The sequence below is a fragment of the Tupaia chinensis genome, unplaced genomic scaffold (genome assembly GCF_000334495.1).
Source record: "Tupaia chinensis unplaced genomic scaffold, TupChi_1.0 Scaffold148874_1, whole genome shotgun sequence".
In the NCBI taxonomy this organism is placed as follows: domain Eukaryota; kingdom Metazoa; phylum Chordata; class Mammalia; order Scandentia; family Tupaiidae; genus Tupaia; species Tupaia belangeri.
Window position 1 is genome coordinate 1,135,723 of NW_006208722.1, and position 13,143 is coordinate 1,148,865.

Consider the following 13,143-nt stretch of genomic DNA (forward strand, 5'->3'; position numbering starts at 1 on the left):
TGGTTTTTTTTTTTTTTTTTTTTTTTTTTTTTTTTTTTTTGCTGTAGGGCACTTGTTCTCACCAGAGATAGAGAGACAGAAAGTGATAAATCACCACCTGGGAAAATTGGCCATGCCACACTCCCTCCTCCATTCTCTTCTTGGGATTTTGGGCACACACGCACATGCACCTGGCATGAGTTTTAAGCTGCCAGGTCTGGGACTGGAACCACAGTCAACTACATGGGAATCCAGTGACATAACCATTATGGCATCTGCTGGTCCCAAGCCCCAAAATTCTTAACTGGCAATATGTCTAGAATTCAAAATAAATCATTGGTATTTGTTTCTTTTTTAGAATAATGATTATATGTTCTTTTGGCCTTCAGTATCAATAATACTATGTATAAATATATTTCAGTTCATGAAAACATAATTATGAAAACTCCAAAGTAAATGATTAAACCAGTAATGTGAGTCATCTGTAGATTAATGAAAGCTAATTTTTTTGTTTTCATTTTCATATTATACTCAACTCTAATATACAAGGAATGATTATGAGTTGAAGTAGATTAATATAGAGATTTATTTAACTACACCTTTTTTAGAGAGATTTTTGCGATTGGACATTTGTGCTCACCTAAGAGAGAGATATAGAGACATCACTCCCCAGAGGGAGTCCCAAAAGTTATTTTTAAGATAATTTTCCATATGATATTGGTTTGCTAAGAAATATAAGATTCATGTATTTATTAAATAAATATTTATTGAACATCTACTTTATGCTAGTTGTTGTACCAGTGGCTGAATATGTGGTGGGGGCAAACTCACAATTCCTGGTTTTATTAAGTTTATAGTCTAGTGGGAAGTCAGACATTAAAGGAGTGAACAGGTGAACCAACCAGATAACTAAAGGTGATGAAAATTGCTATGAAAGAAATAAATAGAAAAGGACTACGTTAGATAGGTATTAAAGGTGGAGATAAAAAACAAAGTGTTTTTCTACTCTCATACGCAGCTCACTCACAGCAGTTCCTACACCAGACGGGGGGGCCTTTTTCTCGCACACCGAGTAATGCTCCAGCTGGGTAGCCTCTAATCCCATTAGATTCTGACACTGTGTCTCTGGAGATAGCCTCAGATCCCACACACTAAAGGCTCAGTCCCACAAGACTGTCCACCACTTCAGATGCCGATCCCAAATTCCAGTTTGTGACCCGTGCTTCTGACCAATGGGCTGTAAATATGGGGTTCCCATGACCCCCTCTCAGAGTATACTAATTCGCTAGGATGGCTCACAGAATGTGGAGAAATACTTACACTTGCCAACTTATTTATTTAAAAACTTTTTTCTTTATTCCTGACAGAAGACAGGCATGCACACATGTGAGCAAGAGTGAGAGAGAGAGGCAGAGCGGCACCCTCCGTCGAGCCTGGCCACGCCACGATTCCCTTCCTGCAGTCCTCTAGCCCATCAAGTCTTGGGCACTCACACGCATACCTAGTGTGCCTCAGACAGACCAGGCCGGGGATTTGAACTGAGGTCACTGTGTCAGATCCACTCCTCTTGAACAGTACATTACCACGGTGCCATGCAGCCAGCCTCATTTACCAGATTATTAATAAAGGCTATAATGAAGGGTACAGATGAACAGCCTGATGAAGCCACATGAAGGATCCCAAATGCAGGAGCTTCCGCCCCTATGGACTTGGGGAGCACCACACTATGGACGTGTGGATGTGTCCTCAAACCTGAAAGCTCTCTGAACCCCACATTTAAAAGGCTTTTATGGAGGCTTCGCCATGTGGGCAGGATCAGTTATTAACCCCGTTTCCTCTCTCTCCCCTTTTCGTTTGTGGCTGAAAGCTCTGACCTAATCATTATGGTTGGCCTTTCTGGTGACTGACTTCCATCCAGGAGCCCAGCAAGAGTCACTCCATTACAATAAAGGGTTCTCCGATCATCCAGAAAGTTCCAAGGGGTTCAAGAGCTCTGTGTCCAGAACCGGGGCAGAGACTAAACATCCATATCACTCAGGAGAGTACAGGGTTTTAGAGGTCTGGGTGAACACTAGCAGCAGAGACTGATGTATTCTTGCTATTTCACAACAGGGAAGTGCTGGAAGCTCTCTCTGAGAAAGTAACATTGCCCCTGAAACCTGGAGGAGAAGTAGGAGCCAAACAGAACTGAAGGAGGCGGGGCTGTGCCACTCAGAAAAGGGCCCCTGCCAATGCCCTCAGGTCATAATATGCTTCCTGTGTTTAAGAAATTAAGAGAAGGCTGATTTTGTCTTTACTACTCCTTTGGCACTTATTTTCTAACAGCACTTTTTTCTGTTACATATGGATGGATTATTTTGTTACCCTCAGTAGATAGTATGTTGTTTAAGGATAGAAACTAAGTTAAAAATATATGTATCTATAGCATACTTTACTGGAATCTGGAATATAGGTGGTGCTCAATCAATGCTTGTTGAATTTAATGTGATTGAATTTAAGGAACAGAATCTGGTGACCCACACCGTGTGGGTTAGATCTTGTTCTAGCCTGACAGACTAGATGTTAGGCAGACTTCGGTAGATCTCAAAGGTGATCTTCAAGGAAGCTATCTCTTCTCCTGACAGATCCCCTCTCCTGCTACTTCTTTCATTCATCCCTCTTTTGGCACACTTTTAATTTTTTGCTTAGATCAATCATTATGAGAGTCTCTTAAAAGTCAGGATTTCCAGGGTTGGCAGGTGGACTGATGGTTAAGGTGCTGGGCTCCCACAGGCTGACAGCATTTCAAATCTCAGATCTGGTGGCCTACACTCACTTCCCCTCTCTCTCTCATTCTGGACAAATTTTTAAAATAATAATGATAATGAATAAAATTAAATAAAATAATTCTTTTTAAGAATTCAAGATTTCCTTCATTGTTGCTAATGTTTAAATACTGTATCTTTTTCTTTTTTTGGAGAGAAATTTTTGCTATGGGGTGCGTGCACTCACTAGAGAGACAAAAAGCAAGAAATCACCTACCCCCGCCCCGGGGGGTGACAGCCACACCACAATCCCTTCTCCGTTCTCCTCTGGGGATTTTGGGCACACATGCACATTCACCGGGCATGATTTTTAAGCCGCCAGGTCCAGGACTCAAACCACAGTCAACTACATGGGAGCAACGTAACCATTACACCATCCTCTGATCCCTAAATACTATACCCTAAAGTTGAATATGCAATTAGAAACCCATGTGCTGTGAGCTTATCGAACACTCAGTTACCCTTTTCCAATCCTAACATCGATAGGAATCCTAATCACGCTTATTGGATTATGGCAACAGTCTCCAGATTGAACTCCATTTGCCATTGTCTCCTTAATTGCTGCTACATTAATCCAGTCAGGAGAACTATTGTACTTTAACTGGCTTGAAGATTAGATCTGACATATATTAGACTTGAGAACTCCATCTACCTTAACAAACCCTAGAGCCATCAGACACTTACACTTGTCAAGCATTGACCCAATTATTACATGAGCTCTCTGATCTTGGGGACTGAGCCAGGGTAAAGACCAGCCTACAGGAAGAAGGAAGGCAGTGTCTGAGAATTGTTTATTCACAGCAACTTGATACATGCGTACCTTGACCCCATTTCCTCCTCTAGGAGAAGTGTTTCTGCTCTGGGTTTCCACAGTGCCCTGTGCACACTTCTAAGAACCATTGTCACACTATATCAAGGCTGTGGGGTCCCTGTCTAAACTCTCGAGGGACAGAAAATGGGCCCTGCTCTTCTCAGGATGCTTTGCACCTACCACAGAACCTAAAGCATTTAGGTGTGAAATATAGATCTGACGAATGAATAAATGTGGAATGGTGAGGCTGGACTGGTAAAGGGACTTAGGGAAAGTCTTGAAGGGCATTTCATTTGCTCATTCTGTGTGTCAGGCAATGTGCTAGGAAATGGGGGGGGAATGAGACAAAGCTAATGGTATTGCAGCTATTTTACTCCAGTTCATTCATTTATAAAGCCTTAACACAAATCTAACTTCCTCCTGGAGGTTCCTTCACATCTTTGGTTTCAATTGCTCTTTCCTTAATTTGAGGTCCTACGGCACCATCCAGACATTATGCATCTAATTGTGTTCTGTGTATGTCGTTAGGCAGTTATTGAAAATGATTTTGTACTATCCCTTCAATGAGATCTTTAAGTGATTTGGGAATTTATACCCCTGTTTTCTAATATTTTATAATTTTTTTTAGAGATTTTTGCTGTGGGGCATATGCACTCACCAGAGACACAGAGAGACAGAAAGCAAGAAATCATCCCCCCCCCCCCAGGGGAGATGGCCACATTGCAGTCCTCCTCCTCCATTCTCCTCTCGGGATTTTGGGCATGCATGCACATGCAGCTGATGGTGAGTTTTAAGCTGCCAGGTCTGGGACGGGAACCTTGGTCAACTACGTGGGAGTCCAGCAATGTAACCATTACACCATCTACTGGCCCTGCACTTTATAATTATTTTTTTTAAGTTTATTTCTTTTGGGGGCAGGTAGTGTGGTGGTTAAGGTGTTGGACTCCCACATGGCCTACCGTGGTTTGAATCCTAGACCTGGTGGTTTGTCTTCTTACTTTCCCCCCTCTCTCTGTGTCTCTCCCTGGTGAGCACAAGTGCCCTATAGGAAATTAAATAATAATAATAATTTACATTTTTTAAGTTTAGGGTCATCAGGTTGTACAGTGGTTAAGGCGCTGGACTCCCACATGGTCAACCATGGTTCAAGTCCTAGAACTGGCAGCTTGAAACACACCACGCACATGTATGTGCATGCCCAAAATCCTGAGAGGACAATGGAGAAGGGGTTGTGTCATAGCCACCTCCCTGGGAGGTGATTTCTCACTTCTGTCTCTCTAACAAGCACATGCACCCTAGAGCATAAATCACTCAAAAAGAAAAAGGTTATTTCTTTCTTTCATAAGAATGTGAACGAAAAAAAGAAAGAAAAAGAAAAAATACCCTCAATAGGGTCTCACCCAGTTAGCCAGGATCGTGGGCATGCATGCTCGGCCACACAGATCAACTAAGGAGCTGAGCCCGGGATCTTCCTTGTGGATCCAGCTTCATTGGAGCAGCAAGTTACTGCTGCACCACTGAGCTGGCCTCGTTATGCAACGTTTTCGTTTCTCACCCAATATCAAACAAAATGTTAAGTATGTAATAATTATATCTGTCTGTTCTTTCAATGACTAGAGATTCACTTCATTTTTTAAGTAATTTATTTTATTTATTATTATTATCACGTTTGCTATAGGGCATATGTACTCACCAGAGAGAGACAGAGAGAAGGGAAAATGAGAAAGCAAGCTACCAGCTCTGGGACTCGAACCGTGGTCAGCTATGTGGGAGTCCAGTGCCTTAAACACTATGCCAGAGACTCACTTCATTTTTATTTGAATTTCGAAAGGCAAGCTTGAAGAATCTCAGAAAATCTGGTTTGGTTACAACATGTTTTACCTAACATATTAAAGTTGAGAATTTTAGTCTATATGCTAAATGTTAATGTGTAATTAGTTTGGAATTTTAGTTGATAACAAATTCCTTGAGCTTTCAACGATTCAAACTTGTTCAGTTGTTGACCTGATTCTATGTAAGATCTTGGTCTAGGGAACTGGGCCAGAAATAAGGCCAGTCTACGCACAGGGAAGACTGCAAAGGGTAATCCGTAGGTGTTTAGTGCACCAACGTTTCCTCCAGTGTCTTGCTATACCCCACCCCAAAGTGGGATGAAGTCTTTAATCTCTCCTTCCTAAGGCACCAAGATCAGGCAAAGGAGATGAAACTATCTTTTTGCTGCATCATTATGTCGTACTGAATAGCAGGATCTCACTGGAACAGCACAATCCCTGGGAGAGTAGGAAGACAGAGAAAGAGAGAGAGGTTCTTACAACCTTTGGGTCTCAAAATGAGAAGGGTAACTCTAGAAGAGATTGATCCACTAGCTTCCAAAGTAGCAAAACTAAAGACAAAGAGGGAGAATATAAAAGATACACAGGCCGAATTCTCTCAAATTGAGCAGACAGGGAACTTTCTTCAGAATAATCACGCATTGTTCACATTATCCTTGGTAGTGAATGTTTCATTTGTCCCTAGAAATGAAGGTCACTGTTTCCCTCCCACACCTAAACATGTGGGAGTAGCCGTGAAAGCTGGGCATTTTTAAAAACTTTTTTTGGCCCACTTCTTTCTGTGTTGCTACTTCCAGACCTTCATATTTTTCTGACTTCAAATAAAGGCAGTATGTTTCAGAACCATAAAATGCTGCCTGACCTGCTTCAGTGCCACTGGATTGGAGGCTTGGCAAACATACTACCCTCAGGCAGAGTTGGCCAGCTTTTCCTCTTGTCTGGTAGCATGTGATCTGTACCCCTTTAGCACTTGCTTCATACTGCCTGGAGTTAATTGTTTCCCTGTCTTCCCTCTACTCCCTCCTGTTTTTAATTGTTGACACTGGTAGTCATCTTTCATGCTGCCGTCTCCACAGCAGCTACATTGATACTGGCCTGTAAGTGATCTTGAGCAAGATCACTTCTGAGTTCGTTTCTTACTTTTCTTTATCCATGGTAAAGCATGTACACACATGAGAGAAAGAGGGAGAGAGAGAGAGAGAGGAGCACCCTTCACAGAGTCTGGTCACACCATGGTCCCCTTTCTCCATTTTGCCAGCCCATTGGATCCTGGGTATTCATGTGCATGCCAGACTTGTTACAGGTTCACTCTGCCAGGGATTCAAACCACAGTTGCCGTGTGGGATCCAGTGTCTTTTGAACAGCACATTACTGCTGCACCATGGAGCCGGCCTTGAGTCTCATTGTTATAAATTATAAAATGAGTTATTGTGAGATTAAGTGACAGACTATTATATTAATTGTAATTATTATTACCTACTCTACAAAGCTACTATGAGATAATTTACAGAAATTGCTTTTGAAAAGTAAAAGTTCTATCATCATGTAACACCAGGCTCTACTCAGCAATAATCGCTATATATATATATATAGAGAGAGAGAGAGAGAGAGTGACTAGCTCAGTTCTAAATGCTTTTTGCACGTGTGATCTCATTTAATCCTCCCAATAAAGCATTGGAACTATTATTTCTGATTTATAGATGACAGAACTGAGGCACAAAAAGGTTAAATAACTTCCCCAAGCTCACACAGATAATAAGTGGCAAAACTAGGACTCAAAATTAGGCGATCTGGCTGACTCCAAAGTTCCCATTCTGAATCACTGCACTGTGTTTTTTGTTTTTGTTTTGTTTTGTTTTGTAGAAGTTTTTGCCTTTGGGCACGTGCATTCACCAGAGAGAGAGAGAGAGTGAGAGAGAAAGTGAGAAATCACCCCTGGGAGGATGACTATCTTGCAATCCCTTCTCCTCCTAGGATCTTGGGCACTCACTCACACATGACCAGTGTTGAGTTTCAAGCCACCGGGTTCCAGACTCGAACCATGTTCAGCCATGTGGGTGTCTAGTGATGTAACCACTATGCCATCTGCTGGCCCCAAATCATTGCACTATGTTATGCCATAACCTAATTCGAATTTGCAAATGGGCCACTAATTAATACTTATGTGATCTTGACCAACACTGTAAAATTCTATGTCTAAAATTTTAAACTTCTGTAAAATGAGTACAAAACTAATATGTACTTGAGCCAGCAGGTGGTGTGGTGATTAAGGTGCTAGACTCCCACATGGCTGATCACAGTTTGAATCTGGGATCTGGTGGCTTGCTTTCTCACTTTCCCTCTCTTTCTCTTTCTGTCTCTCTCTGGTGAGTGTGTGTCCTATAGCAAATTAAAAAATAATAATAAAATGATAAAAATTAAAAATTCTAAAAAAATAAACTAATACGTGCCTCATAGGTTTATTTATCCAACAAATATTTATTGCATATCTACCATTTGCTATATGCCAGGCATACTGCAAAGTCATGAAAATTAAACGCACATAGCACATTTAATTATTACTTTCATTAGCCATCATAAATTGATCGTCTCTCTGAGACGTATTTCCCCTTCCTTGGTGAGAGATTATGTTTTCCTACGCTAATTGTATCCGAGCTATTTCTGTAGCTCTGACGTATAGGATATATTGCCTTGCCAGCTTAGCAAAAACAAACAAACAAAAAGCAGTACAAATATCTCTCAAGACGAACAGAGAAAAAAATGCTTTTAGTGGCTACTTTGAAATAGAGCGGACACACTAAGGGTCAGGCCAGACATGCAAAATATACTCACCACCAGGGGACAGGAAGTACTTGGTGAATGTGAAGATATGGAAAGGGCCGCATAAAATGCCTTTGGGAAGTGTATGGTCAGGTTGTCATGGGAAACAAAACGGTCCCACAGTACGTCTGTGGTGACATACGGAAGAACGCCGCAGCCATACTTCTGAGAGCCCATCGAGGCACAGACGGCTGCCATGCTCCCCGGGGCTGCGTTCTGTGCACTCTGGGTCTGTCCTGGCTTGCCTTACCCCACCTTCTGTGCGAGTCAGCAATATTTGCTAGGTTACATAAGAGACATAATCTGACCGCTCAGATTGCTGATAAGCAGATGAGATGAAATACATGAAATCAGTTGAAATAATTACACACACACAGTGGAGTTTTATGCAAGACAGTTGTTGTCATGCACAGAGAACCCTCAATGGAGGAACCAGATATGGAAAGTACTTTCTTCTCCATTTCTGAACTTGCTCGCAGCATTTTTTCCCTCCTTAAGAGTGACCAGGTTTGTCTTCCTGTCCTGATTAGTTCTTCTTCTCCCCATTTCAGTTTCTTTTTTCTTTCTTTCTTTCTTTTTATTTTTAGAGCATGTACACTTTCCAGAAAGACAGAGAGAGACAGAAAGCAAGAAATCACCGCCCCCCAACCTAAGGAGGATGGCCATGCCACAATCCTTTCTCCTCCATTCTCCTCTCAGGATTTTAGGCATGCACACACATGTGCCTGGTGTGAGTTTCAAGCTGCTAGGTCTGGGACTCAAACTGCAGTCGAACACATGGGAGTCCAGTGACACAGCCATTACACCATCTACTGGTCCCTCCATTTCAGTTTATAACAATAATAATAGCTACCATGTAGGGAGTATTATTTTATTTCTTTCTTTATATTTCTTTTAAAATTTTACTTATCATAATTATTACTATTATTATTATTTAATTTGTATGGGGCATGTGCACCCACTAGAGAAAGACAGAGATGTATATATATGGAGAGAAAGTGAGAAAGCAAGTTGCCAGGTCTGGGACTCAAACTGCAGTCGGTCATGTGGGAGCCCAGTACCTTAACAGTGACACTACTTGCTGATCCTATGAGTGGTATTTTAAGTACTTTACAGGTATTCATTCATTTCATCATCATCTTAACTGTGTAGGTACACACAATTATATTCCCCATTACATTCAAGAAAGCGGAAATAACTTATACAACATCACAGAGCTAGTAAATCAGAGGGCACACTTCAAACCTAGGTCATTTCATTAGGAGCCCGTACTTTTCTACTACACTATGACACGTTTCGCTCCGCCATAGCACCTGCCACAGTCTCAGGAACACATTTGCCAAACCAAAATTTTTCAGGCAGAAATCAGCAGTTTTCTTCTTTACTTTTTACAGTTCAGTCAATGAAGCCAGAGTAATTTTTGACTAAAACCATTTCTAATATTATGAGAAATGCAGAAGCTTACCATCTGGTACACTGCATGCCGTCATTTTTGTTTTTTAGTAATTATCTGGGGGAAATGAGAATTCAGCAAAAATTCTGCACAGTATCGATGAAACCAGTAGCTCTCTTATAACAACAAACATATCTATGCAAGAAATAAGGTTAAAGATTCGCTCTTCAGTGCAGACGTTCAACGCTGTGCATGGAAAGCTGATCCCACAAAGCCACTGTGGTTTGAATCCCGGCCCTGGTGACCTGGGGAGCACACCAGGCATGTGTGCATGCATGCCCCAAATCCAGGCAGAGTAGGAATTGGAGGAGAAAGGATTGCAGCACGACCACACCCCATGAGTGTGGCCCTTTCTCTCCCTGGCAGGCACATATACTCAGTGCCAATAAAGAAAAGTAAACACATAAATAAATAAAACGAAAGAAATGAGGTCAAATCTCAGCTGTTTTCTTCTGAATACTTAGTGTAAAATAACATTCAAGCTGTTACTTGTTCAAGGGTTAGGCACAGCGTTGGCAGAATCAGGTTCACGAGTGGGATTATAAAAAGATATGGGCCTTGTTTAAAAATCTGTACACAAAATACCCTTTCCCGCCCCCCTTTTTGGAATTTACCAGAGGCTGCTTGTGCTCACTGGAGAGAAACAAAGAATAGAGTGTGAAAAGAAAAGCACATTCTTTTCAGTAGAGAAATCTAGGAAACATTACTTTAACCAAATGATCAGGGTTAGTGGCACCAGAATACACACTATCGTGTACCTCTTGATGTGATGAGATGGGCGCTTTATCTCTGCAGAATTCTTTCTGAAAGTCCAGGATCCTTCATGAGAAAAATATAAAACAAACCTAATTTGAAGGACAGTCTGCAAAATATCTGACTAGTACTTTCCGAAACTGCCAAGGTCCTGAAAAACAGAGCAAGATTAAGACACTTTCACAAAGCAGAGACAGAGAAGACATTACAGCTAAGTATCATGTGGGATTCTGGATTGGATCCTGGAAAAACTGCTAAAACCCAAACCAAGTCTGGAGTTTAGGTAATAATAACAGTGTCGTTTCCTTAGTTTTGACAAAATGCCCTGATCACGTAAGACGATACCATCAGGGGAAACTGGGACAGGGAGGCGGGCGTAAAAGAACTCCCTGTGGTACGATCTTTGTAACTTTTTGCTGTACATCCAAAAACTGCAATAAAAAGTGAATTTCCCAAAAACTCATGGAAAGAGTTATTTAACATATTAAAGTAACAGATAGCTTCCATAAGTTTAGACGATAGATTGGCAAAAAGCCTACCTATGATATCCACACTTAAAACTCTTGAGCGCTATAGCGTTTTGCTAAACTTGAACATTAGAGGTTTACAGACTTGAATTCCTGGAGTATAATATCAAAGTCCATGTGTCTGAAGTTCATTTGAGTCTCCCAAAGAGAATTGCCCTGAGAATTCATCTTGGCAGTGTTGGCTGAATGCGAATGGGTTATTTAGCATTCCTATGCCATGGTTATCTCATCCACGAAACAAGTTCCCACCTAGATCTGACATTCTTATAAACATGCCTTCCTCAAAATTTTATTTCAATTGCAGGGGGCACGTGGACTCGCCAGAAAGAGAAGGAAAGGGAGAGGAAGAAACCCTCCATTCCCCCATGGGGCAATCCCTTCCCCTCCATTTCGCCATCCTGTTGGGATTTGGGTCATGTATTCACATATGCCCAGTGTCTTTTTCAAGCCACCAAGGCTGGGATTTGAACTGCAATTGGCCATGTAGAATCCAGATCCCTTACTATTGGAGCCGTCAATTTCTCTCAACTATCTTAAATATTGTTTGAAATTGGGTACTAATTCTAAGGGAAAACAATTCAAATGTGATTAGGCAATCCCACAAACATTTATGAAGAGGTGATCACTGAGTTAGGGATAGAAGCAACAGCCCTTGCTCTCCAGAGGTCCCTGCCTGGTGAAAGAGACAGAGCCACAGAGGAGCCGTGCAGCCATGTGCAAGAGCTGTGGAAGACGTGGTACCGAGCTGCACTTGTGCACCAGGTGAAAGCACTTTCCTCTGCCTGTAGAGGGGTTCCAGGAGCTCTGGACCCAAGAAACTAGGAATACCACGCAACAGTACTACCTGATCGAAGCAGTCAGTGAGCAGTCAGTCTGACAGTATGAGTCTTCATCATACATGGCTGCTTATGAAATCTTGGGAATTCTTGGATTTTTCCGGCAATAAGTCAACTGGGAAATTTAGTTGTTGCAGGGCTGGGCCAGAAAAGCCCAAGTGTTTCACGTTGCACATGCACTCTCTTGGGAACATTGATATGCATGAAATCTGTCCCCTGAGCAGACTTCATTGCTGTCACATGGACAACATAACTTTCTAGAAAAGGCAATGTGTTGGCTGTTGCAGCCTGTCATTTCTAAATCAAGCTTTCATAAAACACCCCTGTAGATCATGTCATTTCCATTTTATAGCTGAATATTTCTGCTTCAGGCCTTGAAATATGTGATCTTGGTGTTTAGTTCTGCTTTTAAATTCTGAATAGTATGGTAGAAACTGGAATGTAAGGTTCCTAGGCAAAAGTTCAAAATTTCTCCCTAATTTGATCCTACACCTACACATTCTGAATTTAGATTTTGTTTCCTCTTTATTTCTTTTTTATTTTTTAAATTTTTATTTATTTATTTTTTGCTATGTGCTCCCTAGGGACAGGGACAGAGAGGGAAAGTGAGAAGTCACTACCTAGTGGGTGGCCATGCCACAATCCCTTCTCCTCCATTCTCCTCTAGAGATGTTGGACACACACGCACACATGCCTGTGTGTGATCTTCAAGCCAGTGAGTCCAGGACTCAAATCTCTCAGCTGGCCATGTGGAATCCAGCTGCCTTAACCTCCCCACTATCTGCTGGTCCTGGATAGATCTTTCTTTAGTCGGGAGGACTCGACCAGGCAGAAGTGTTGACACTTCCATGGTCATGGGTACAGGGGATGAGTGCTTCTTTGTGGGAGGTGGCCCAAGACAAGTGGGAGTATTAGAGAGGGGTACAGAAAACTGGCGAAAGTCATTTCTTCCTCTCGCAGGGCCTAACTAGAAAAGTGCCTTCGGAGTGATAATTCTGGAAAATTCCCACCCAGCAAGCAGACAAGAGTGAACAGCAAGCACAGACCTGAGGATGCCAGCCAAAGTACATAACAGAGAGACGGGCAGAAGTGCCTTCCCACACTAATCTCCCAGTCCTGCCAGATCGCCGCATGTGTGCACGTGAGGGGAGCCAGGTGGCTGTGGGAGGTTTTCTCCCAGAGCAGCGTCTGCACTTATCTTGGCACAGAGCTGTAAGGAAAGAGATCTGAGACAACAAGAGTTCTTTCTAAGCAGACGCAGGACCTTGGCTTCTAAAAAAAATAAGCATTTAGGGTTTTTTTTTTCCTGATTATAAATGTAACATCCC

The 13,143-nt window shown here is 42.0% G+C and overlaps 1 protein-coding gene across 1 annotated transcript in view; it reads right to left on the reverse strand.

The window, feature by feature from the left end:
• The window catches only part of LOC102469896 (G2/mitotic-specific cyclin-B1-like), a 13,305-nt gene extending 4,861 nt beyond the window's left edge, over nt 1–8,444 (reverse strand). Inside the window, 1 exon segment of the mRNA XM_027769190.1 lies at nt 8,279–8,444. Coding sequence (XP_027624991.1) covers nt 8,279–8,444 — 166 coding nt within the window.
• Between the last annotated feature and the right edge of the window lie 4,699 nt (nt 8,445–13,143).